Source organism: Bos grunniens, chromosome 10 (genome assembly GCF_055505025.1).
Source record: "Bos grunniens cultivar Pamir isolate PY7600 chromosome 10, Bosgru_T2T1.0, whole genome shotgun sequence".
Taxonomy (NCBI): Eukaryota; Metazoa; Chordata; class Mammalia; order Artiodactyla; family Bovidae; genus Bos; species Bos grunniens.
Window position 1 is genome coordinate 94,370,708 of NC_141174.1, and position 25,504 is coordinate 94,396,211.

Consider the following 25,504-nt stretch of genomic DNA (forward strand, 5'->3'; position numbering starts at 1 on the left):
ATACATAGTTCTGTTTCTTTGAAAAATGCTATTACAATGCAAAGCAGGATGGTCTAGCTTCCTAAGGATTAAGATAAAAAAGGACTTGATTATACTATAAGTTTAAGAGTTGAGAAATTATTTTCTGCTTTCTGGACTTGGTTCAGCTACAACTTCAGATTTTGCTGGAAATAGTACTTAATTGCAAAAACCAGTGCAACTGACCAACCTTATTTTTGTATAAATATGAATTCAAGAATTAAAATAGGTGAGAGTTCATATCTTTTCAGAAATTAAAAATGGCACACTTAAAAAAAATTAGGAATTAAAACAGAAGTTCGGGGGATAGCCAGACGCAAGCACAAAGCTGCGGCAGCAGGAGGCGGCGGGGGCTTACATTGCTTTGCTTTGTTTATGTCCTTGTTGGCCTCGTTGACGGCATGCTGTATCTCATCCAGCCAAAGAATTTTGGAAGCACTTTGAGGGTCCTGAGAATGTGGTCACAGAATAAAAGAAAAAAACAGTGAATGATGATGAAACAGAATCAACAATGCTTTTTCAGGAGCCACTTTCTTAAAATTTCCACAAACTCTTATTTAGCAACAACCCAGCATGGTCACACGCCGTACACGCCATGGATGACACAGACTCCAAATGGGGCCACTTTTCCCCTCTGCACAACCACCCCTTTAGTCCAGTCCACCCCGCTCCATCATCGCTCCCTTGACAGCTGCATCCATCTCCTATTTGCTTTTGTTGTTTCCATGTCAGCTTCAACCCCAGTGGCCCCCTACAGAGAACCCGATGACCCCTCCCCAAAAGGACATCTCATCACATCATTCCCCTGCGAAACTCCTTCAGAGGTTCTCTCCAGCAGTTTGAAGGAAACAACACTCCCTTCCCACAGACTGTGGGCATCTAAGGGTCTGGCCCTGCTCATCCCTCTGTTTTTATCTCCCCCTTATCTACTCACTGTTCCTGACCTTCACACCAGCCTCCTTCAGAGCCCATCGCTCTACCCCAGGTGTGTGGCTGTTGGTTTTTTCCTATCATTCAGGCCTTAATTTAAATGCCACCTCTTCCAAAAAAGCCTTCTCTGACTACCCTGGTCAATCAAATATTCTCTCCCCCAATCACTCAGCAACTACGGCTCCCAAGGTGGCTCAGGGGGCCACAGAACACTTTCAATTTGTGGGAAAAAATGATGTGTGGATTTTATCAGACACAGTGGCAAAAATAAGAACAAACGTATTCAAATAGAAACATGGTGATGGCCCTCAAGGCGCTAATGGTTTAGCAGAAGAGCCAGGTGCATCAAAAATTATAATTACGGGATCAACAGCAAGGCCCTACTGTATAGCACAGGAAACTGCATTTAATATCCTGTAATCAGCCATAATGAAAAATAAAAAACTATGATACAATGTGATCAGAGCAATATTAACGATAGATAAGTTTAGAAATAGCCAAGAAGAGATGAATTTGTATTAGGAGTGTTGAGATGCAGGGGGAGAAAAGACCAAGTCGTTAAGGACAGCTTCAGAAAGGAAGTGGAAGCAGCAGTAGAAAGGTACCGAGTTACCTTTACTCATTTTTACTTTAAGGGATGATTCTGATTTTACTCCAAAGGCAGTGCCAGCATACAGTGTAATTAAAGAGGGCTTCCAGATAGCAACTGCATTTCATATAAACTTGTCTAAGATTACAATTTTGTTATTGGTAGAAATTAAGTATTTTAGAGAAGATGAGACACTTCATTTTAAAAACCTGGGAATATCTGCCTACTTGTGCGATAGACTAAAGAAAGACTGTGATGAACAGAGGGTGGTTCTTTGGAGCCAGGCAGACGCAGCTCCATCATTTAGGACTCAAGAAGGATAGGGGGCAGGAAGGAGAAATAACATGCACCAGCATCTTTGGTAGGCTTCAACTCTATCTCCCTCAGAGCCTAATAAGAGATGGTACATGGGAGAGGGCTCTGAAAATGAGACAAAATATCTGTTATTTCATCCTGTAACCACCAGATTAAAGAAGACCATGGATGAAGGCTTGGTTCCTGCTTCTACAATCACCTCTAGTTGGATCTGCCACGTGGGAATCACCAGCTAATAAGATTTTCCATCTTTTGGGAGAAAGGATGTGGAAGGTTCAAACAGGAAGCAAGACGGGAAGTTGAGACCTGGAAGAGGGTGAAGGGACAGGGGAACAGAAAGTATTTTTCCTCTGCTTCTAAGCCAAAGAGAACCCAACCACTCCCCCAGGTACAGCCTAAAAACTAAGCTCCACACAAGTTCATTTCTGTCTTTTTCAGATTTTTTTTTTCTCTGAAGGGTATTTACCAAATTTCTTCATAACTTAACCTCTGTAGAAGATGCACCATACAAACTGTTATTCAGATGAGAAGAAAGTTACAATCTACTTCAAAGCTGAAGGTATTAGTTTTATAAGCTAAACCCGAGAGACTTTGCAAATCAAAATAATTTAAGTCAACAGTTTAAATCATGACCCACTGCAGCAAAGGGTTGCTAGAGTTAAAGGCAAAGCCAAGAGTAAAAACTGAAGCCTACCAGTGTAAGGTCTTCCTTTCAATTGATCACTGGAAGACTGGAAACAGGGCATTTATAGGATGGCCAAGTCTCTGTGCTGTGCTTAGTCGCTCAGTCGTGTCTGACTCTTTGTGACCCCATGGACTGTAGCCTGCCAGGCTCCTCTGTCCATGGGGATTCTCCAGGCAAGAATACTAGCGTGGGTTGCCATGCCTCCTCCAGGGGATCTTCCCAACCCAGGGATCGAACCCAGGTCTCCCACATTGCAGGCGGATTCTTTACCATCTGAGCCACCAGGGAAACCAAGAAAACTGAGCGGGTAGCCTATCCCTTCTCCAGGGGATCTTCCTGACTCGGGAATTGAACTGGGGTCTCCTGCATTGCAGGTGGATTCTTTACCAAATGAGCTAACAGGGAAGCCTGTTCAAGTCTCTACTTCCAGCTAAAAAGCCAGGTTCAATATACGAGTTACAGATGGATTAAGTCAAGAGAAAGTAGGCCATCCGAAAATCAAGTAATAAATTCCTGAATTTAGAGGATTCCTAGAAAATTGTAAATAATTTAAAATCTACCTCAGTTTGTACTGTGTTACCAGGTAATTGTATATTATTTGGCTGAAGTATTAAGAACTGACTTTTAAGAAAAATTAATTTATTTATTTTAACTGGAGGCTAATTACTTTACAATATTGTAGTGGTTTTTGCCATACACTGACATGAATCAGCCATGGGTGTACATGTGTCACCCATCCTGAACGCCCCTCCCACAGCCCTCCCCATCCCATCCCTCAGGGTCATCCCAGTGCACCAGCCCTGAGCACCCTGCCTCATGCGTCGAACCTGGTGTGGCGATCTATTTCACACATGGTATGCTATGCTATGCCATGCTAAGTCGCTTCAGTCATGTCCGACTCTGTGCAACCCCATAGACGGCAGCCCACCAGGCTCCCCTGTCCCTGGGATTCTCCAGGCAAGAATACTGGAGTGGGTTGCCATTTCCTTCTCCAATGCATGAAAGAGAAAAGTGAAAGCGAAGTTGCTCAGTCGTGTCCGACTCTTAGCGACCCCAGGGACTGCAGCCTACCAGGCTCCTCCGTCCATGGGATTTTCCAGGCAAGAGTACTGTTAAACACTGACTTTTGATTGTAAAGCTCTTGGTGTGATAAGATGTGAAAAGTTCACACATATCAGTTTCCTACCACCTTATTTCTTTATCCTTAAGTCTCATGAAATTTGCATTTTCTGATTCTTGCTGCATTTTTATAGGCAACAAGCTATTGGGCTGTCTGTAGTGTTTAAGTGCTGTTAACTGTACGAAACTTTGTTATAATGCAGTTTCTTTAACTACATATTAAATTATATCCTCCAGAATATAACTACACATAAAAGCTTATATGTGAAACAATAATATGAATGTGCTTAACATTACTGAGTTGTTCACTTAACAGTGGTTAAGATGGCAAATTTTATGCTATGTATATTTTACAACAGTTGAGAAAAAAAAGCTTATTGTAAACCTGCTCACCAATACTCGTTGGATAAAGGGAGTCCTCTGCATCTTAATGTGCTATGATTTTAGTTTAAACAAATAGTGTTCTTTTGGGGGGATCCCTACTTATCTGACCCTATAGAATTATTGAATGGCTCAGAATATGATGACCTATGGCAAAACAAAACACAATGAAACCAAGCTTTGGCCAAGCACTGATGACGAATTCAGACTGATGTGACACTGAAGGAGAATTTTCAAAGTAATCAAGCGCTTAGAACAACTTTAATGTCTTAAAAAAAAAAAATCACCTTGCTTTCCGTGATTCATTTAGTTTACAATCACATAATGAATCTAACAAGATTTGAAATAGCTGAAAGGAAAAGGAAAAGGATAATTTCTGACAGCTCAGTTACTAGGTAGAAATGGCACCCTGGAACCTTATTTTTAAAGTGGGTAAAAATGAGATAAGGAACAGATTTAAATTTAACTGCTGCTAAGCATCTGTTTCCAGCTCACCTCTGTTAAGGACTGCCCTTATCTGCGTTCATTCCATGCACATAAACACACGGAGTAGGAACTACAGCTTCTGCCCAGAAGGGCCTGTGAGCAGTGGGAGGAGTTACACAACTTTCTCCACGGATAAGGAGCACACTCAGAGGCTCAGCCTGAGTCATGCACGAATGCTGTCACACCCTTTCCCTGCAGAGGACCCGGGCGGGCTTCCTGTCCACAGAGCACAGCAGAACCCCGTTCTACAGAGAGAACCAGGGTGCCGGCACATGGAGCCGAGGTGAAACCCACGCCCCCACAATCTTGCACATTTGAGAGAGGTGGCTCTGATCAAGATGAGAGCCGTCATCTTTGCAGCCGTTGGAGCACTGCTTCTGTCGCCTGCTTCCTGTCAAAGCGGTAAGCTCTTTTCTTATGGTGTCGGGTGGGATTGCTACTTTGTGTCCCAAGAGTCAACCGAATCTAATCTCTTTTACATTTCACACAAACTGCACCCCCAAAGGCAGAGTGGAATCTCAGTTATTAAAAGGGGGAATCATGGACGTGAAGAGATGTAATTTGTTCACTGTTCCCATCTTGTCCAAGACTGTTCTCTGCTCGTATTTAAAAATTTGTGGCACAGTCAAGACAGGAGAGCTCTACAATTAAATCAAGAAACAATTTTCTTTAAAACTTCTTTGTTTTTCTAAGCATTTCCTCGGATATGGCAAAGATTAACATTTTTAAAAAGAGATTAAAAAAATCCCACGTTAATAGCTCCTGGTATGAGGAAATACCAGGAAATGAGGAAAATAAGAATACTCCCCGAAAGACAGAGTGGTTGGTCTGCTTTCAATACTCACTGATGCTCATCAATTAGTATTTCCCAAAAGAAGTATGTGTTTTCTGTTTCACTCAGTACAATGTTAGCCTGTAACTTCCTGCTTGCTCTAGATCAATCTGGGACAGGGGTATCCACAACCTCCTTACTGTCGGGGTTCCATTCTCCAGGGAACATTTTAGGAGCCAGAGAGCTGATGGGAGTAAATGACAGTGAACAGGGAAAATAAAAATTATACAAAAAAACTCCAAGGCTCTATAAAGGAATGCGACCTACACTGACAGCTGGAATTCCTGAGGTGGTCTTAGGACAGTGTTGAGAGAATCAGTGGAGAGCAGTTGCTCGTGTGGGAGTTACAGTGAGTGAGTGCTCTTTCTGGGAGCGGATGAACCAAAATCAAGCAGAAGAGCAAAAGAAAAGAAGCTTGCAGAGGTGGTTCCTTCAAGGTGCTGGTGGGGTTTGCTGGACGTGAAAAGGGGGGAATTTAAAGGGTGACAAGGTAAGGAGATCATGAGGTAGGGGAGATAAATTAGGATTTGAGATTGACATATATACGTTATATATAAAACAGGTAAACAACAAGCAACAAGGACCTACTGTATAGCACAAGCAACTATACTCAGTATCTTATAATAACCTTAAGGGAAAAGAATCGGAAAGAGAATATATATATATATTACATACTGATATGCATAAAATGGAATCACTTTAGTATACACTTGAAACTGACACAACACTGTATATTAACTATACTTCAGTTAAAAAGTTTTATAAAAAAAATAAAAGGCGGCAAAGTGAAAGGCAGTGAATTTGCTTTCGTCAATAGGGGTTGGGGAGAAATGGAGAGGAAGAGCCCCCCCCGCCCGTTTAGTGGCTGAAGTCTCTTCCCTGTGGGTCAGTCCCTCTCCAAAGCCTTTTCTCAGGTTGAAACACATTTCAGGGACATCACGTCAGATGAACCTGTATAAAACACTCAAGTAAATGAAAAAAAAAATACACGCATAATTTAACAAGCATTCGTTCTTAAGGAAAACCAGGCTCTAAGGAGTAAAAGACTGCTTTGAGCTGGATCAGAGCCAGAATTCTCATGGAAATGGAATCAAGGCTTGTTGACAGCGTCACTGTTGAGCAGGTTTTCAGGCATGATGTCTTGCTCAATCACAGGAATTCTCAAAACCAAACACACACTGGGTTTCACCGGCTTTCTTACTATATCTTGAAGGGATGTAACTTGTACAGCATGTTTTCAGCCTCCATTTTCCAGCTCTGTGCCTGCCTGAAAAGGCCCTTCTCTTCGGGTGATGTCAGATGCGAGAATTTTCCAAAATGCTCAAGTGAGCAGAAGGATTTGAGTGGCTGTACTCAAGTGGCACACCTCTACACACAGGCATCGAAGAGAGCCACTTCCCCAATTTTTCTTTCCTTTAATCTTTCTTCCAAGGACACCCTCTGCTTACGCCCCGAATTCAGTTTTTGTGATCTCAAGGTTATGAGGGAGACTTCAACTTCACCCGAGGGTGAACTGGTAGAGATTAAAGCCGGAATAGAAACCGGCTTTGAAGGAGAGCCAGGTTGCTAAACACTAACGAACCTCCAGGATTCAACATGTAGGAATTCAGAGCTCATGCGAAAAGAGGTAACTGGCAGAGTAAGGCATTTTAAATCGATATAAGTATTAAGTTTATATTCAGCATAAAAGCCCGTTTTAAGGTAACGTTAGAAATGTGAGAGAATCTACTGTCTCTACACGTCAAGGATTAATTTACGGAAAATTACATACCGAAAAGCAGGTTTGAGTGTTAAGGTTTATTTTGTTTTTAAAATTGCTCTCTCAAGAATTAAGATTATTAGTATCAATGTGCCACCTAGGTGACAAATATTTGTAGTACGTAATTCGTTTTAATACTCTTTTTCATTTCTTCATTTCCAACTTCTTGAATCATCAATTTCCTCTTCTGATTTTTCTTCCTTTGTCTCCTCCCCTCTTGAAATCTGGCATTCCCCCTCAATTCTGCCTTTGGATTATTTCTTCTCAACACAAAATCAAAGTACTGTCTCTACCCAGACTAAAAGGCCCATACGTCCCATGTGGGCTCCTGAAATTCTGGATTCCACATTTAAGTCTAACCTGTCACGGCACATTCTCATTCTAATATTGCACCAGCAATTTGAACTCAGGAATATTCAAAACTGAGATCTTAGCTTCTCCCCGTGTTGCACCCTCAGCCCCCCTGCCTTGTGCCATGCTCCATCTGCCTCTTCTCCAATGTTGTCCAGAAGACAAACTTCCCAGTCATTTTTGCTTCCTGCTTCCCTTGCACCATCTCCGGATGCTAAGGGCCTTTGAGCCTCCATCACCGAGTCTCATGTGTTCATCTTCACCTCTCCACTGCCATTACTCCAGCTCTGTAACCCACCAACTTGAGTTGAAATGATTACAGTAGCCTCCAAATCTAGACAGCATATTAAAAAGCAAAGACATCACTTTGTCAACAAAGGTCCACATAGTCAAGGCTATGGTTTTTCTAGCAGTCATGTACAGATGTGAGAGTTGGACCATGAAGAAGGCTTAGCGCTGAAAAACTGATGCTTTTGAACTCTGGTGCTGGAGGAGACTCTTGGGGCTTCCCAGGCGGTGCTAGTGGTAAAGAACCCACCTGCTATACAGGAGACATAAGAGACGTGGGTTCGATCCCTGGGTTGGGAAGATCCCTGGAGGAGGGCATGCCAACCCACTCAAGTATTCTTGCCTAGAGAATCCCAGGGACAGAGAAGCCTGGTGGGCTACAGTCCATAGCATCGCAGAGAGTCAGACACAACTGAAGCAACTGAGTATCCATGTGTGCAGAAGACTCTCGAGAATCTCTTGGATTGCAAGGAGATCAAACCATTCAATCTTAAAAGAAATCAACCCTGAATATTCATTGGAGGAGTTGATGCTGAAGCTGAAGCGCCAATACTCTGCTCACCTGACACGAAGAGCTGACTCACTGGAAAAGATCCGGAAGCTGGATTAGACTGAGGGCAGGAGGAGAAGAGGGCGGCAGAGGATTGAGAGGTGGTTAGATAGAATCACTCACTCAATGGACATGAACCAGAGCAAACTTGGGGAGACAGTGAAGGACCGAAGAGCCTGGTGTGCTGCAGACCATGGTGTCGCAGAGAGTCGGACACGATTTAGCGACTGAACAACAACAAAGCCTCCAAATCAGATGCCTTTGCCTCTCACTTCTTATCCTCTTAGCCTTTTCTCTACACTGTCATCAAAGTGACCTTAAACACAAGTCAAATCATGGTTATATTAGTTTTCTATTACTACTGTAATGAATTGCCACAAAATTAAAACACAGGATTTATTATATTTCTGAAGGGTCACAAGGTGTCAGCAGGGAGGCTCCAACAGAGAGCCTGTCTTCTTGCTGTAGTCGCTCTCTTGAAACACATGCATTCCTTGGCTCATGGCTCTTTCTCCGACCTTCAAAGCTGGCAGCAGAGCCTTTTCCCGGATCTCCAACTTTGGCCCTCTTGCCTCTCCCTTTTATAAGCAGTCTTATGATTACACCTGGCCCATTGGCCAATGCAGGGTACTCATTCCATCTCAAAATCCTGAAGCACATCCACAAAAGTCCCTTTTGCCACAGAAGGTAACATATTTGCAGGTTCCAGGCATTCCAGGAATCTTTGGGGAGCCATCATGCTGTCTATCTTGTGGCCATCCCTCTGTCCACAGTTTTGTCTGCATACAACCTCAGCATCTGTGAATGGGCACGTGATTTCTTAGGACAGTTTAGGGGCCCTTCAGAGATTTGGCTGTAACCTACTCCTTCAACTTCACCTGCCAGATGTACCTTGTTTGCATAAGAATGTGCTTTTGTGCATCTTCTCCATTAGTGTGAGAATTGAAGACAGGAATGGTATTGATTTAAAACTGTGCTTCACTGGCATATAAACATGCAATAAACATTTGCTAAATCAACTTATCTGATATTCCCAGATGCCACGTCAGCCTACACAATGCCTGTGGCCATTCATCACCTACCAGATTCTTATTCTTCTATTAAATTCCACCTCTTTATGTACCTTGCTTCATCTTTGTTCATGTTCATCTTTTCCTTGACATTTTGCCCCAACACCTAAATCTATTAAATACTGTCTGAATGCCTATACAGTTTATAATCAATATGACATTAGCCTATAATGGTTTCAAGTGCTATTTTGTTTCCTCTTATAGTATTATATTTCCTTACATACAAAGAGTTGTCATCTAGTTTGGGTTCCTGCATGGGTTAGCATGCTGCTGGGGCATATGATATACATTAAATGCTTTCCTGTTGATTACCTGATCTATAATTACTGTTTAAAATAAAAAGGATCCTAAATTCTACCATTACAGAAATTATGTAGCATAAGAAATCTAGTTTTATTGTCTCCTGAACAATAGCTATCCCTCAGTGATGAATCATATGTTAATACTTCTTTTCAATTACAGGCATGGAATATGATGCAGACAACTTGGCAAAGCCAACCTTGTCTATTAAGACCTTCCGTGGAGCTCCCCAAAATTCTTTTGAAGAGTTCCCCCTTTCTGCCATAGAAGGCTGGACAGGAACCACCAAAACTGTAAAAATCAAATGCCCTGAAGAACTTGATTCAAATCTCCATGTGAATAATGCTACCATGGGGTACCTGAGCAGCCCTTTAAGTACCAAATTGATACCCGCCATCTACATCCTGGTGTTTGCAGTAGGTATGCCGGCCAATGCGGTGACCCTGTGGATGCTCTTCAGGACCAGAACCATCCGTATGACCATCTTCTACACTAACCTGGCCATTGCAGACTTTCTGTTTTGTGTTACACTGCCCTTTAGAATAGCTTACCATCTCAATGGGAACAACTGGGTATTTGGCGAGGTCATGTGCCGGGCCACCACGGTCATCTTCTATGGCAACATGTATTGCTCCATTCTGCTCCTCGCCTGCATCAGTATCAACCGCTACTTAGCCATTGTTCATCCTTTCACTTACCGGGGACTGCCCAAGCGCACCTACGCCTTGCTCACATGTGGACTGGTGTGGACAACGGTTTTCTTATACATGCTGCCGTTTTTCATTCTGAAGCAGGAGTACTATCTTGTCCAGCAAGACATTACCACCTGCCACGATGTCCACAACACATGCGAGTCCTCGTCGCCCTTCCAGCTCTACTACTTCATCTCCTTGGCATTCTTTGGATTCTTAATCCCATTTCTGGTCATTATCTACTGCTACACAGCCATCATTTGGACGCTTAATGCAAAAGATCGTAGGTGGTTGTGGTACATTAAGGCGAGTCTCCTCACTTTTGTGATTTTTACCATTTGCTTTGCTCCAAGCAATATTATCCTTATAATTCACCATGCAAACTACTATTACAGCAACACTGATGCCTTATACTTTGTCTATCTCATAGCTTTGTGCCTCGGTAGCTTGAATAGTTGCCTAGATCCATTCCTTTATTTTCTCATGTCAAAAATCACAGATCACTCTACTGCTTACCTTACAATGGTGAAATTATCTTAGAGAACAAGGAAAGCTATTTGTGAAAAGATACATTCTTGAGGTAACATATGCATAGAGCTCTATTCTCCAGCTCCATTTTTGAGCTTCTAAAAAACACTGCTTCAAAATAAAGCATTACATACACTCTAGCTTTTTTTTAAAAAAAGTGTCATTGCAGGAGAAAAGATTACTCTCTTCGTGGTAACTGATACATCTGCCCGACTGGTACTTCAAGCTCTTAAAATACCCATCTTCCCTACTTCTAAGAGGTTTCTACTCTAGATGACTTGAAGGTTGAGGATGGAACAGGGGGCAAGGGTGCAGCAGGGGCGGGGGCAGCTAAGATCTGTTTTTAGTATCTGGTGTCATTTTTAATTCTTCTGCCTCCTTCAGCTCTCAGGCTGATGGCTGCCTCATCAGCTGACTCTATGCGCATAGTATCTCTCAGTACATCTGTTATCCAGGCCCACCTCTGCCTTCTAACCAATCTCATCACTGCCAGCCTGTCCTCCACTTCTCAGGCCACTGCTAGATTTGTTGTTGTTTAGTCACTAAGTCACGTCTGACTCTTTTGTGATCTCAGGAACCGTAGCCTGCCACACTCCTCTGTCCACGGGATTTCCCAGGCAAGAATACTGGAGTGGGTTGCCATGATTAATCTTCCCCAAATGCCAGTTTGAATACATCACTCAAATCTCCCAGTTCAGAAACCTCCATTGACCATTCACTGCTTTGGAATAAATTATAAAGATTTCGATTAGCATCCAGGACTGACGCTAACTTCATCTACCAGAAGACATGCATGGGATGTAAGCACAGGCTGAGCCCCTCCCCTTGCTATAATTCACACTTCTCCTCATTCTGCCCCTGCCCCTCACTGGAAAGCTATTTCTAACATGTTTGCCTTAATTCTTTCCATCTCTTGAAGTCCTCAAAGGGCCACTCTTCCCTGACTCTCTATCCAGAAGTTCATTTTCCTCATCTGAACCTTCAAAAATCTTTTTTTGTATTTTTATTATGGCACTTTAGAGAGCTCACTTGTATACAAATGTTAATTCCATAAGCACTTACTAAGTACCATATGCAGTAGAGAAGGGGCTTGTCCTCTCCCTTCTCTAAGTTTCTAGTAATAATGCCAGGCCCAAGTCTTCCCAGGGTCTGTGGGGCAAGGCTCCATGCTTTGCACATCCTGGGGTTGAATGAATGAAATAATAAAATCTCAAGGCATCTAAGCAGCATGAAAGTCAATTAAATTCATACTGAGAAGGCAAGATATTCCATATGACAGGGCATATTATTTCTGGTTGGCCACATCAAAAAAGAAAAAAAGAAAGAAGGCTAAGAATATATTCAAGAGGTCATTTATAAGTTTAAAATAATGGCTCCATTATTTTTGTCCTTAAACATAGTTTTTATGGGAAAATTATATTTTGTGATAATCTTTCCCTCAGTTTAGAGATCAGACAGAAGGTGATTGTTAGTGGTTAAGGGCATAAAGGATTGTGAGACGAATTTTCAAATTCGTAGGAACATGCATTGACTGTACACTTTGTAGTGCCCATCAAAACAATAAAAGACATTTTAAATGCCGATTTGTGAGTGCGCAGAGTTTCCTATTTCATTGGACTTAAGACTACAAAAATACAAAAATGCACACAAAGAACATTTACAGTATCTGTGTGGTTACATGAAGAGTAAAAATAAGGTGAACACTAAAGCAAGCAAAAAAAAAAAAAAAAGAAAAACTAAACTAAAATAAGTTTCTAGATGACAAAAACCCCAATGGAAGGAACTGCTTTCTGCAAATTGCTTTCTGCAAACTGCAAAATAATGAACTGTAATACAGTTTTACCTACAGAAAAAAAAAAATTCAACATTATTCACTTGTTAAAAGCATACTTAACTTTTATGCAGTAAATGAGAACTTTTGGGGTGTATAATTCATATGCTTCCCAAAATTCTCAAGAAAAGGCTTCAACTTAAAAATAGCTGACAATTCACTGCCTCCAGTGACTAGACCTAAAAGTGTGCTCTCTGCAAACATATGCCAGGCCTACTTCCAGCCTTTCCCTCAAGAAATGGAAGGACTCTGGTGCGTATGCAAGGTTATACCTGAAATACCGTTATCGAGGACCAAGAATTCTCATCAACTTACATCACTGTTCTCAGTCTTTAATAAAACTGAGCATTCTACTAACATGTCATCCATTTGGACTCTTAGTGACCATATACTTTGACACAAGCTGTACTTCACACTGACAATACCAGTAATGTAATTTTCCTCTATTATTTTCCGAGGCTAGACTTTTGGAAAGTAAGGCACAGAAACAGCCCCATAAACACAACTGAAAATTTACAGGTATCAAAACAGCAGAGGTTCAAAGACAAAGAAAGACCCCCACTACATAACAGAATCAGGCCTTTTTTTTCCCACAGGGAAAGAGAATGTGCTGAGAAAACAACGTGTCAAAATGAAGGAGCAGAGAAAGAGAAATGCATTTAAAGATGGCAACTTGACCAAATCAGATTCATCACTTGGGGCTATTAGTATTTCATCATCTCTTGTGCTCAGTCACTTCAGTCTGACTCTTTGTGACCCTGTGGACTGTAGCCCATGAGGCTCTATTGTCCACGGGATTCTCTAGGCAAGAATACTGAAGTGGGTTGCCATTTCTTCTTCCAGGGGATCTTCCCAACCCAGGGGTTGAACCTGGATCTCCTGCATTGCAGACAGACTCTTTACCATCTGAGCCACCAGTGAAGCCCTTTAATCTTTCAGTTAATGGCAATATATTGTAGTTCAAGCTTCTAATTTTATAGGTCAATAGTGGTTTAATGCCTGGGCTCTAGCTCAGATTCCTAGGCTCATATTCAGGGCTCTAATTACACTATTAGAGCACCGCTTTCACACTTAGGAGGGCTTCCCTGGTAGCTCAGCTGGTAAAGAATCTGTCTACGATGCGGGAGACCTGGGTTCGGTCCCTGGGTTGGGTAGATCCCCTGGAGAAGGGAAAGGCTACCCACTTCAGTATTCTGGCCTGGAGAATTCCACGGACTGTACAGTCCATGGGGTTGCACAGAGTCGGACACAACTGAGCGACTCTCACTCCACACTTAGGGGGAGGCCCCACAGAGGGGCGGTGGCGCGCAGACACCGGGGGGGCTTCTGAGTGCTCTGAAGAGGTGCTGTGGAATTGTACCTTGACCTAAAGTCCTGAGCTTGGGGTGCTCAGGAGCGGACATCCACTGCTTGCCTATAAAGGTTTGTGGAGTCAGTCTCACCTCAAAGACAATCCCCTCATGTGGTTGTCAGCAAAGAAACCCAGGTCTACCTCTGTTTTGCATGCAGAAGACCCCAATTTGTGGCCAGAGCAGGCCTTGTGTCTCGTGAAGACCCTGCGACAAAGACATCAGCGCACCACCCGCTGACCTGCATGGCAGCTAGAGGTGCCACAATAACACCAGCTACATTTGATAAACCCTTTTTTGGGGGTGCATGCTCCATGTCAAAGGCTATACACTTATACATACATACATTATAGTCAATGTAACTATGTGTTAATAGGGAATTATGTGTTAGTGTATATTATTCATTTACTACATTATGTAATCATTTAAGCCTCACCATAATCCTATAAGGTAGGTACTATAATTTTAATTTTACATATGTGAAAACCAAAGCATAAAGAATTTTAGTGACTTGAGTAAAATCCCTAGCTAATTAGTGGCAAAGCCAAGATCTAAATGGTTCCTGTCTGTCTCCAAAACTAAGAACTTTAGCGTCCAATGCTGTGTCACGTGTTACAGCCACAGCTACATCAGTAGGGACAGCAGCGGGCAGCCTGGTCCTCCCCCCTGACAGGGTCTGCTCCCCCTGCTGGGATGAGGGCACACAAGGCCTGGCTTGAGTCTCCCTCTATTTTTTTTTTTTTTGCATAGGTAAGCTCTTTTTTTGGGTGACATGCTCCATGTCAAATGCTATACACTTATACATACACATACTATTAAAAAATAGAAATTCAATAAAAGTGAAAAAATAAAACAATGTAAATCCTATTCACTTCATGCTACTAAACTGCCTCATTAGAGCTGAAGAAAAATATTCCTCAAGGTAGGGCCTTCTGTCCTCCGAGCCTTCCCCGGGATGGCCTAGCCTTACCCTCTGTGCTTTATGGATGGCTCATGTAACTCACCTTCATCTGATCCTCACAGCAACTGTTAGGCGTGGTGATAATGACACTTAATTCATAGGGCTGCTATGACTTATTCCGAGGACTGTATTAGGTAACATACATAAAGTATCCACTATCATGGCCGGCAAACAGCAGGTGATCAATAAATGTTTGCCATAGCCAAAAATGTTCTTCCTGTTCCAGATGAGGCCGTTCCTGGGTTGTAAAGACCAATACAAACAAGACGCCCCTCCTCTGGGGCTGGATTTGCACCTGGGGCCATGGCAGCCACAGTGGCCAAGTCCCAGGGAGCACCAGGAGACGGTTCTTCCCATCCATCCGGGTCGTCCAGGCTGGCCGGCATCTATGGGACATCTCACAACCACAGTGTGAGCTCTGCGGTCAGCTGAAACCCTCTGCTCTGCAGTGGGACCTGGCCAGGTCAGTTTCCTCCTGCGCCTAGAACATACCAAGCTGGTGCCCACGTAGCCCTGCCATTACCTGCTTGCATCATCCTGCTCCCACCCATCAAACCAACTCATCCTTAACCTTCACGAGCTGCTCCTGATCTACCTCCACACCAGCCTATCTTAGGATTTCAGCCCACAGCTACCCCAGCCATCTCCGAGTCACTCTGAGCATTCCTCTTTTTGACACTTGGCCACCATACTCACCTCCACTGCTGTGGATTTTATGTGGGAATGCCCTCTGTCTCAGGAAGTTTCTAAGCCTCTTGAGGACAAGTACAGATCATTTGAACAGTATCGTCTGTCCCTTGGATTCCCCCCTTCCCCTCTCTCCCCAAACTGGTCTGTAAATTTAAAAGAAACACACCTATTATCTAAACAGAGTTGAAATTATATATATATATATATATATATTCTTTTTTGCATTATTTTCCATTATAGGTTATTACAAGACATTGAGCACAGTTCCCCATGCTATATAGTAGGTCCTTTGGGATTAAAATACGTGCACACTACTATATAAAAAATAGACAACTAATAATAAATAAATAAAAAACACACCTACTAAGACTTACCATGTATTTCTGTGTTTTAGCCTGGTATAAAACATCCTGGTAGTGCCGGGCAAAGTCAGGATCCACATCTTTAATCTTAGCAGTGGGTAACAGCAGGCTATCTAAAGTTCTCAGAGGATCCCCTTCATCAATGGCTTCATTGATGTATCCCACAGCTACAACTCCTAGAAAATGAAGACAAAGAATTCCTTTTAAGTCACAGTACATCATAAGTTTTCTTGAATCACCTATAGCAAAGATCGAGTTAGAAAGGGGGGCTGGGGAGACCGCACATACATACAAACTGCAAGAGCTAATAAACAGCTACAGCTGAGGCTTACATGGGCTTTCCTGGTAGCTCAGCAGGTAAAGAATCTGTCTGCAATGCAGGAGACCCCAGTTTGATTCCTAGGTTGGGAAGATTCCCCTAGAGAAGGGATGGGCTACCCACTCCAGTGTTCTTGGGCTTCCCTGGTGGCTCAGATGGAAAAGAATCCGCCTGTAATGTGGGAGACCTGGGTTTGATCCCTGGGTTGAGAAGATCCCCTGGAGCACAGCATGCAACCCACTACAGTCTTCTGGCCTGGAGAATCCCAAGGACAGAGGAGCCTGACAGGCTCCATAGGGTCACAAAGAGTCGGATATGACTGAGCAACTAAGCACAGCACACAAGGTTACATAGTAGGTCAGCGTACAGAAGTCAATTATATCTTTCTACAATTGCAGTGTGCAATCTGAAAATGAAATTAAGGGAAAATTCTACAATAGATTCCAACTACAAATAGATGACAAATAGAATAAACACTTAGGGATAAATTTAGCAGAACAAGGATAAGACATATGTACTGAAAATTATGAAAGACCATTGGAAAAAAAGATGACCAAAATAAAGGGGAAGATTATCCCATGTTCATGGATCAAAAGACTTAATACTACTAAGATGGTAGAGATCTCCAAATTGATCTACAGATTCAATGCAACCCCTGTCAAAATTCCAGCTGCCTTTTTTTTTTAAACAGAAATTGACCAGCTGACTCTAAAATTCATATGGAAATGCAAGGGGTCAAGAAGTAACCAATGTAATGCTGGGGGAAAAGAAACCAGAATAGGAGGACTCTTTCTAATTTCAAATTTACTACAAAGCTACAGTTAATACTGCATGGTACATAAACAGAAACCCATAGGTTAATGGAATAGAATTTAGAGTTCAGAAATAAACCCTTACATCTATAGTCAACTGATATCTGACCGAGACAACGCAACAGGTAAATCAGTCTTCATAACGAACGGGCACAGACAACTGAATGTCCTCTGCATAAGAATGAAGTTGGACTCCCTTCATTGCATCACACACAAAAATTAACTCCATACGGAGTACAGATCTAGACATAAAAGCTTAAACTATAAATTTTTAATCTCTGAGAAGAGAAGTAAGGGTAAATCTTTGTGGCCTTGTGTTAGGCAATACTTCTGACCTGTAAACACCAAAAACATAAACAAAAGAAGGAACAAAGGGGTGTTGTAAAAATTAAACCCTTAAGAGGTACACACTATTATGTATAAAATAAGCCACAAGGATATATTGTACAACACAGGCCACGCAGCCATCTTCTAAAGTAACTATAAATGGAATATAACCTCTACAAGTTGTGAATCAATATATTAAACATCTGTGACATGTAATGCGTACATCAACAATAAATATCTGTAACTAATATACTTTGTACATCAACTATAATTCAATAAGAAATAATTAAACCTGTTATGCTTCCAAGGACACCACCAAAGAAAGTGAATAATCTACAGAATAGGAGTAAATACAAGTTCTGTATCTGATAAGAAACCTTAGGTACCTGATACACAAGAATATCAAATATATAAAGAATTTTTATAACGCGACAATAAAAAAGAAAACCCAATTTAAAACAGGTAAAGGACTTGATCAGATATTTCTTTAAATATACAAATGGCAAATAAGCAAACGAAAGGATGCTCAGTATCACCAGTTATTAGGAAAATGCAAATGCAAATCACAACAAAATACCACTTTATAACCACTAGGATGGCTATACTGACAAAGGCAAACAATAACGAGCGTTCTGAGGACGGGATGAGACTGGTGGTGGAAATGGAGAATGGCAGTCACCTCGGTAAACAGGCAGCTCTTTCACATATTAAACATACAGCTTCCATACGATCCAGTAGTTCCACTGCTGGGTATACACTCAAGGGAACTGAAACCTCATGGCCACACAAAAGCTGACACATGAATGTTTACAGAAGCAGCATTTACAAGAGCTAAAAAGTAGAAACAACCCAGATACCCATCAACTGATACCTGGATCAACAAAATGCATACCCATAGAATAGAATATTACTTGACCTAGAAAGTAATATGAAGTATAATGATACAACACAGATGGACCTGAAACCTTATGCTAAAAGAAAGCAGCCAGACACAAAAGGCCCCATATTCCATGATTCTCTTTTTATGAAATACCTAGAATAGGAAAATCCATAGAAACAAAGTAATTGGCCGTTGCCAGGGAGTGACTGCGAATGGGTACAAAGTTTCTTTCTGGGGTGATGAAAATGTTTTGAATTTAGATACTAGTGATGGTTGCACAATTTTTTAAATATATAAAACCACCATAAAAACACAATAAAATGGGGGAATCTTATGGTATATGAATTATATCCCAATAAAGATGTTGTAAAAACAGGAGACAATGTTGGCCCATGGAATTTGTTAGTTCAGTATCAACACAGTTTCTCTAAATTTGAATAAAAAGAGAAAGGAAGTACTATGAAAAATAAAACAGGAGATAACTTGACATACACGTAGCAGCTCATTTCTAGCGTAAGCCTCACTTAGATAATAATGCCAAGTACTGCTGCTTGATGGAATCAGAGAATACCAGGGCTAGAAGAATTTACTGTAAACATGTACAGAAAAGAAAACAGAATTGCAAAGAGATTTGGATAATGAATTCTATTATTTGGTTTACTCTAATCCACCACTTTGTAAAGAACACTGAAGAGACAGTTCAAAACCAAACAATTCCCTATAGTGTTAGCAGGGTGACTTTCAAGGTTAATATAGTCCAGTTCTGTCCAATGAATGTTCTGTGATGATGAAAATGTTCTGGGCCATCCAGTATGGTAGCCATTAGCCACATGTAGCTAATGAGCACTTCAAGTGTGGCTAGTATAACTGAAGAAATAAATTTAAAATTTTATTTACTGTTAATTAGTTAAAATAACCACATGTAGCCGGCAAGTGTAGGTAGGTTCCATAGAAATTACCAAAGTCATGCATGTTTGGGGAAATTTTTAAGGTTCAAGTATGGCTAATTAACATCACAAATTCTCTAATACTATCTGGGAAAATAACATCTGGAACCCTTTGGATGTACCAAAGGATGAATAAGCATACCTACCAATTTAAACTTCTACTATCTCTACTATACACAGGATTTTAGGACAGAGACTGTAATGTCCAGGAATGAAAAGCACAGAAGCCACGTCATGCAGTTGGAAAACTATTTGAAAGTTTAGCAGAAAGGACCTATTTGGAGGCTGCTTCTCAACACTACATTATTCTTAAAAATAAACTATAAATCAGTCATTATAGTGTACGTATGCATGGGTATATTATTCATGAATATACATACACAAAAGTACACATGGACATGTACATACCTTCACATACTAACAGGGGGCTCTTGCTTCCCAGGTGAGTGCTCATGGACAAGAATTACTAAAGAAACTAAACATTAACAAGCAGTAAGCTTAGAAAATAAACATACTTAAAGTCAAACATTATCTCATTCTGTCAGTTATTTTTCATCAAAAACAGTCAGAAGCCACTCTATTAAGTATGACATGCTATGAAACAGAATATATCCTTTTAATTTTTAAGAAGCATCTTCATCTTGAGATTCAAATTAAGGTAAATTGTTTAGCTAAGTATCTCCTGAATAAAAGACCCCATAAAGACCATTGTTAAGAATGAAAAAAATCTATAGGAGGAAAGGGACTTTCTAAAATACCTAGAAATTATTCTAGATTATGATACTCCAGTATGTTGGAAGAAGCAGAAAAATACTTCACTAATGTGCAAGTCAGGTTATCTCAAAACATTGGAAGACCTTGGGAAAGTCCGAGTACTAGCCACATACAAGGGATTTTAACTTCAGCCTTATTTATAAACTGGAGAACATGGAACACTTATGTCATTCTCTCACCATCCCCTTGGGTCTACTGTTCTAAATATTTTTAAACATCCCACTCAAGAATGATCTTTACAGAGCTACGTCTCAGAAAGAGAATGATGTATGTACCTAACGGCCAATCACCTGGGAATGAGCGCCGTCCAGCTGACTTGATTGAAATCACCTGCTCAAGCTTTTGGTGTGTTTATAGGAAAACAAGCTGCTGATGTCATAGTCAGTGACCTCACAGGGGCTGAAAAACCTTCCCAGAAGTCCCCTGGGCACATCTGCATCACGTCCTCTATTCATAAATAAAGAGAAAATCCCATTTGGGCAAAGATCATTGAGCCTCAACTCATGGCCCACTTAATTGAATCATCATGTGGTACTATAACATTCTAGTCCAACAAGAGGGTGGGCATTTCCTTAAAGATGTCAGCATCTGAGACACTACTGTCTCAGTGAGATAACTGATAAAGAATGGTACCTACCAAATTTAAAAAGCAAAAATTTACAGGAAGAAAACCTTGTCTAAACTCTCTGGTCAAACTAATGCTCCACTAAGGTTCAACTGGGAAAAGTAAACTTTCCATTAAGACATCAGCAGAGCATCCAAATCGGAGGAAATGCATTTACCAGCTTCTCCACTCAGTTCAGCTTTCACATTTCCCATCAGCAGCACACCTCATCCACACCATGATTTAGACACGGGATTAGACCCTGGAGTGTGTGGCAGGAGTGAGGTGGGAGAGCAATGCACTTTCAAGATGTCCATGAGAAGTTCTCAGCTCTTTCAGATGATTTAATTTCTATATTATGCAATTCAGGCTTGGCAACGGTATATTTAATTTAGTTTTTAAAGCAATCACCTAAACAGATGATGTCCAACTCAATACTTCAAAGCGTGCTAAGTCATGTCTAACTCTTTGCAACCCCATGGACCTCATAGCCCATCAGACTCCCATGTCCATGGGACTCTCCAGGCAAGAACACTGGAGGGGGTTGCCATTTCCTTCTCCCAATACTTCAAGAACTTTAAGTAAAAATACTCCATTTTGACAAAACAACAAACCAAAATAGAGAGAAGTTAAATCTTTTATATTAAGTCCCCTAGAAAGGAAATATTAGTTTCTAGATGGTTAAACTAAGATCATGGCATCCGGTGCCATCACTTCATGGCAAATAGATGGGGAAACACTGGCTAACTTTATTTTTCTGGGCTCCAAAATCACTGTGGATGGTGACTGCACCCATGAAATTAAAAGATGCTTGCTCCTTGGAAGGAAAGTTATGACCAATCTAGACAGCATATTAAAAAGCAGAGACATTACTTTGCCAACAAAGGTCCATCTAGTCAAGGCTATGGTTTTTCCAGTGGTCATGTATGGATGTGAAAGTTGGACTGTGAAGAAGGCTGAGCGCCAGAGAATTGATGCTTTTGAACTGTGGTGTTGGAGAAGACTCGAGAGTCCCTTGGACTGCAAGGAGATCCAACCAGTCCATCCTAAAGGAGATCAGTCCTGGGTGTTCATTGGAGGGACTGATGTTGAAGCTGAAACTCCAATACTTTGACCACCTGATGCGAAGAACTGACTTGTTTGAAAAGACCCTGATGCTGGGAAAGATTGAGGGCAGGAGGAGAAGGGGACGATGAGGATGAGATGGTTGGATGGCATCACCGACTCAATGGACATGGGTTTGGGTGGACTCTGGGAGTTGGTGATGGACAGGGAGGCCTGGCATGCTGCCGGTTCATGGGGTCGCAAAGAGTCGGACACAACTGAGCGACTGAACTGAACTGAGATGGCTAAAAGAAATGTGATAATTGCTGTATGATACGTCTCATGGAGAATAACTTAATAGTACAGCTACTTAGATAAATGCCACACAAATCTAAAGAAATTTTGCTTAAAAGTATTCATCTAGGACTTCCCTGCTAGTGCAGTGGATAAGAATCCACCTGAAAATGCAGGGGACACAGGTTTGATCCCTGGTCCAGGAAGATTCTACATGTGGCGAGCAAGTAAACTGAATGCCCCAGCTACCAAGCCCAGGCACCTAGAATCTGTGCTCCGCAACAAGAGAAGCTTTCGCAATGAGAAACCCGGGCACCACAAGGAAGAGAGCCCCCGCTCGCCGCAACTAGAGAAAGCCTGCATGCAGCAACAAAGACCCAGTGCAACCAAAAAATATAAATAAACCAAAAAAGTATCCACCTACAAGGAAATCACTGGCGGTCCAGAGTCAGGACTCCAAGCTTTCATTGCTGAGGGCACGGATTAAATCCTAGATTGAAGAACTAAGATCCCCCAAGCTGTGTGGTATGCCCCGCCCCGCCACCCACCCAATTTACCTACAAAAGACCACTTTCTTTCAAAGTTATATACATGTTACGGTTTTTCTTTTCCTGGTAAAAGCAAAGGCTCTATCTTACAATCTGGGACAAAAAGTGGCAGGTCCCTCCTCCCCCTTGTCAGTGTCAAGAATGAGAATAAAACTATCTTCATTCAGCACTGAGAATTGATACATCTTCACCTGTATTAGCAGGACATACAGAAATCACCGAAGCAAACTTGGATTGCGCATATGGTCACAAAGAATAGGGAAAATGTTAGAAAACAACGATGCAACATAATTTTGTGCTTTGCCAACATTTGAGTGGCCTTAGCCAAAGCACCCAAACCATGGCTGCACTCTGCAAGTGTGGAGCCAGGGGGCCAAGGAGGAAGGCAGGAGGCTGGGCGCCTGAGCTTTGCAACAGGACACACACCAGTGTCATGCCCCACACCCCGAGCCCCCACTGATGATGCTGAGCATCTGCTTAAATTACTGCTTTCCTCACAACTAACATCTGGCAAGAACCACTAGCTCCCCAGCCAACAGGCCAGAAAAGATCCAAGTGGGTAGAGAGTCAGCTATCTGATGGCAGGGATCCCCAAATGCAGAGAGGCAGCAGAAAGTCCTGCAGTCACAAAAGGGGAAACAGATCTGTAGACAACTCTTGAAAAGGACAAAATGAAAAAAAGTTCAGCAATCAGTCTAACAGTGGCATCTACGGTACGCCACGTCCAGGCAGCACCCTCGGACCCTGCTTTCTACGAGAGGTCTAGAGTGAGAAGTTGTTTAGCCAAAAAGTAAACCTGGCCTTGATACTGGGCACAGGGCTCACAGAAAGTCATAAAGAAAGTGAAGAAGACTCTGCAAATGCAATGAACAAAGTCAAATGTTTTATCTCCAGTGACTGTAGTATAACAAAATGAGATACTGTATTAGAAGGCCAGATCTAAGAGCTTAACCAAAACAAACTAGAACAAAACATTGTAAACTTTGGTTATGTTTATAAAGAGTAAGCATAGAGCTTAAGCATTTTTATACAAATATTGGCTTTATTTCCCATGTTGTAAGTACATCCGTAAGCCTATCTTATACCCAATAGTTTGTACTCTCACTTGCCGCTCCCACCTTCCCTCTCCCCACTGGTAACCACCAGTTTGTTCCACGAGAGATCTGTGACTCTGCTTCTTTTTTGTCACATTCACTAGTTGTATTATTTAGATTCCGCATATTAGTGATCTCATACAGTATTTGCCTTTCTCTGTATGACATTTCAGTTAGCATAATGCTCTTCTAGTCCATCCATATTGTTGCAAATGGCAAAATTTTATTCTTTTTTATGGCTGAATAGTATTCCATCACACAGACACAGACACACACACGCACACACACTACATCTTCATACATTCATCTGTTGACGGAGACATTCAGGTTGTAAAACCTTATGAAAATAAACTAGGACAAAGCATTCTGAGAGCTCCTAAGTTCTAGAAACACAGCAAATCACCATGATTTGAGATCATAAACAATAGTTAGACTGTGTTGTAATTTCTTCTTAGAGCAGGAATATGTGTAATGCTGCTGCTGCTGCTAAGTCGCTTCAGTCGTGTCCAACTGTGCGACTCCATAGACGGCAGCCCACCAGGCTCCCCCGTCCCTGGGATTCTCCAGGCAAGAACACTGGAGTGGGTTGCCATTGCCTTCTCCAAATATGTGTCATATTTCAGAATAATACACAAATGAAAGGTCAAAATAAAGTTGAGTGCTTAGAAAAACTGAGTTCTTTAGTCATTTTTCAAGTGCGCATGTGCTTAGTCACTCAGTCATGTCCAACTCTTTGGGACCCTTTGGACTGTAGCCCACCAGGTTCCTCTTTCCTTGTGGTTTTCCAGGCAAGAATACTGGAGTGGGCTGCTATTTCCTTCCTCAGGGGATTTTCCTGAGCCAGGGATCAAACCTGCGGCTTTTCTGCGTTGCAGGCAGATTCTTTACCTGCTGAGCCATCAGGGAAGCTCAAGTACCAGGAAATTTTAAAAGTTAGGACTTGTATTCATGTATTTTATTCTATTCTTTTATGTCTTATGTTTGCTTTGTAATGTTTATAACACATTGGGATAGTAGCACAGAAATAACATTTATATATAAATACATACATACCTGTAAGAAGAATGTTTACTCATAGGGCTCCATGAGCAAAAGATCGGCAGCCCTGATCTAGAGATCTGTGCTGTCCAGCTACCTCATTCTCCCACCATAACTAGGGAAGGAAACTCTTCCATACTTACGGTCATTCTCTTCTTGAATTTCGATATTAACCATATCGATACAATTCTGAATTTCATTCCAGCTTAAGGTATCTTGCTCTTGGGATAAGGCTTCCAGTTTAATGGCGAGAAGAGCATTTGCATAACTGTAGGAGAGAAAACAAGCACAGCGCCTATCAGAGACATTCATTCTTCGCTCATGTTACGCGTCTTAAATTTGGCAGACATCTTAAGTTTGACACACGTGGCCCAATGTGATGTTATGAAGTTAGAGAAAGAGTAGAAAGGCAAGTAAAAGTGTCTTGCGCAGCTCTGTCAACATACACCAAGCCCACTTAGACTAATAATGTTGTTTCTGTCCTTCAAACACTTCTAGGCACAAATGTTTTTTAATAAAAAGTCCCTCAAATTCCAATCTTGCATTTATCTCAAGCAAAGAAACCTCAACCTCCTTAACTTTGTGAAGTTACTAGTTTTTTTTAGTAACTATTTTTCCTTTCCTTTGTATGTCTTGGTTCTGCTCAGACTCCAGATGACTATTATGATGTAAAATTCAGAATTACCATGGCTTCTAATCTTTCCATCAAAGGCCCTTTTTTTCTTTTCTCTTTCCTT

The 25,504-nt window shown here is 41.6% G+C and overlaps 2 protein-coding genes across 3 annotated transcripts in view; one reads left to right on the forward strand and one right to left on the reverse strand.

The window, feature by feature from the left end:
• Nucleotides 1–25,504, reverse strand: part of IQGAP2 (IQ motif containing GTPase activating protein 2) — a 314,063-nt gene that overhangs the window by 81,617 nt on the left and 206,942 nt on the right. For both annotated transcript variants that reach the window (XM_086323182.1, XM_086323183.1), the window contains exons 12-14: nt 24,911–25,035; nt 16,099–16,262; nt 377–467 (exon numbers count right to left, since the gene is read on the reverse strand). In XM_086323182.1, coding sequence (XP_086179308.1) covers nt 377–467; nt 16,099–16,262; nt 24,911–25,035 — 380 coding nt within the window. The remainder of the gene's footprint in view (nt 1–376; nt 468–16,098; nt 16,263–24,910; nt 25,036–25,504) is intronic.
• F2RL2 (coagulation factor II thrombin receptor like 2) lies at nt 4,684–12,474 on the forward strand. The gene is made up of 2 exons (XM_086323184.1): nt 4,684–4,925; nt 9,836–12,474. Exons 1-2 carry the CDS (start codon nt 4,862–4,864, stop codon nt 10,903–10,905), a joined length of 1,134 nt encoding a protein of 377 aa, XP_086179310.1. The 5' UTR covers nt 4,684–4,861; the 3' UTR covers nt 10,906–12,474.

Bases quoted from the DNA above. Each gene is read 5' to 3' on its own strand.
- F2RL2 (XM_086323184.1), top strand. From the start codon at position 4,862: ATGAGAGCCGTCATCTTTGCAGCCGTTGGAGCACTGCTTCTGTCGCCT. The intron at 4,926-9,835 runs GTAAGCTCTTTT...TTTCAATTACAG, and splicing joins GCCTGCTTCCTGTCAAAGCG to GCATGGAATATGATGCAGAC.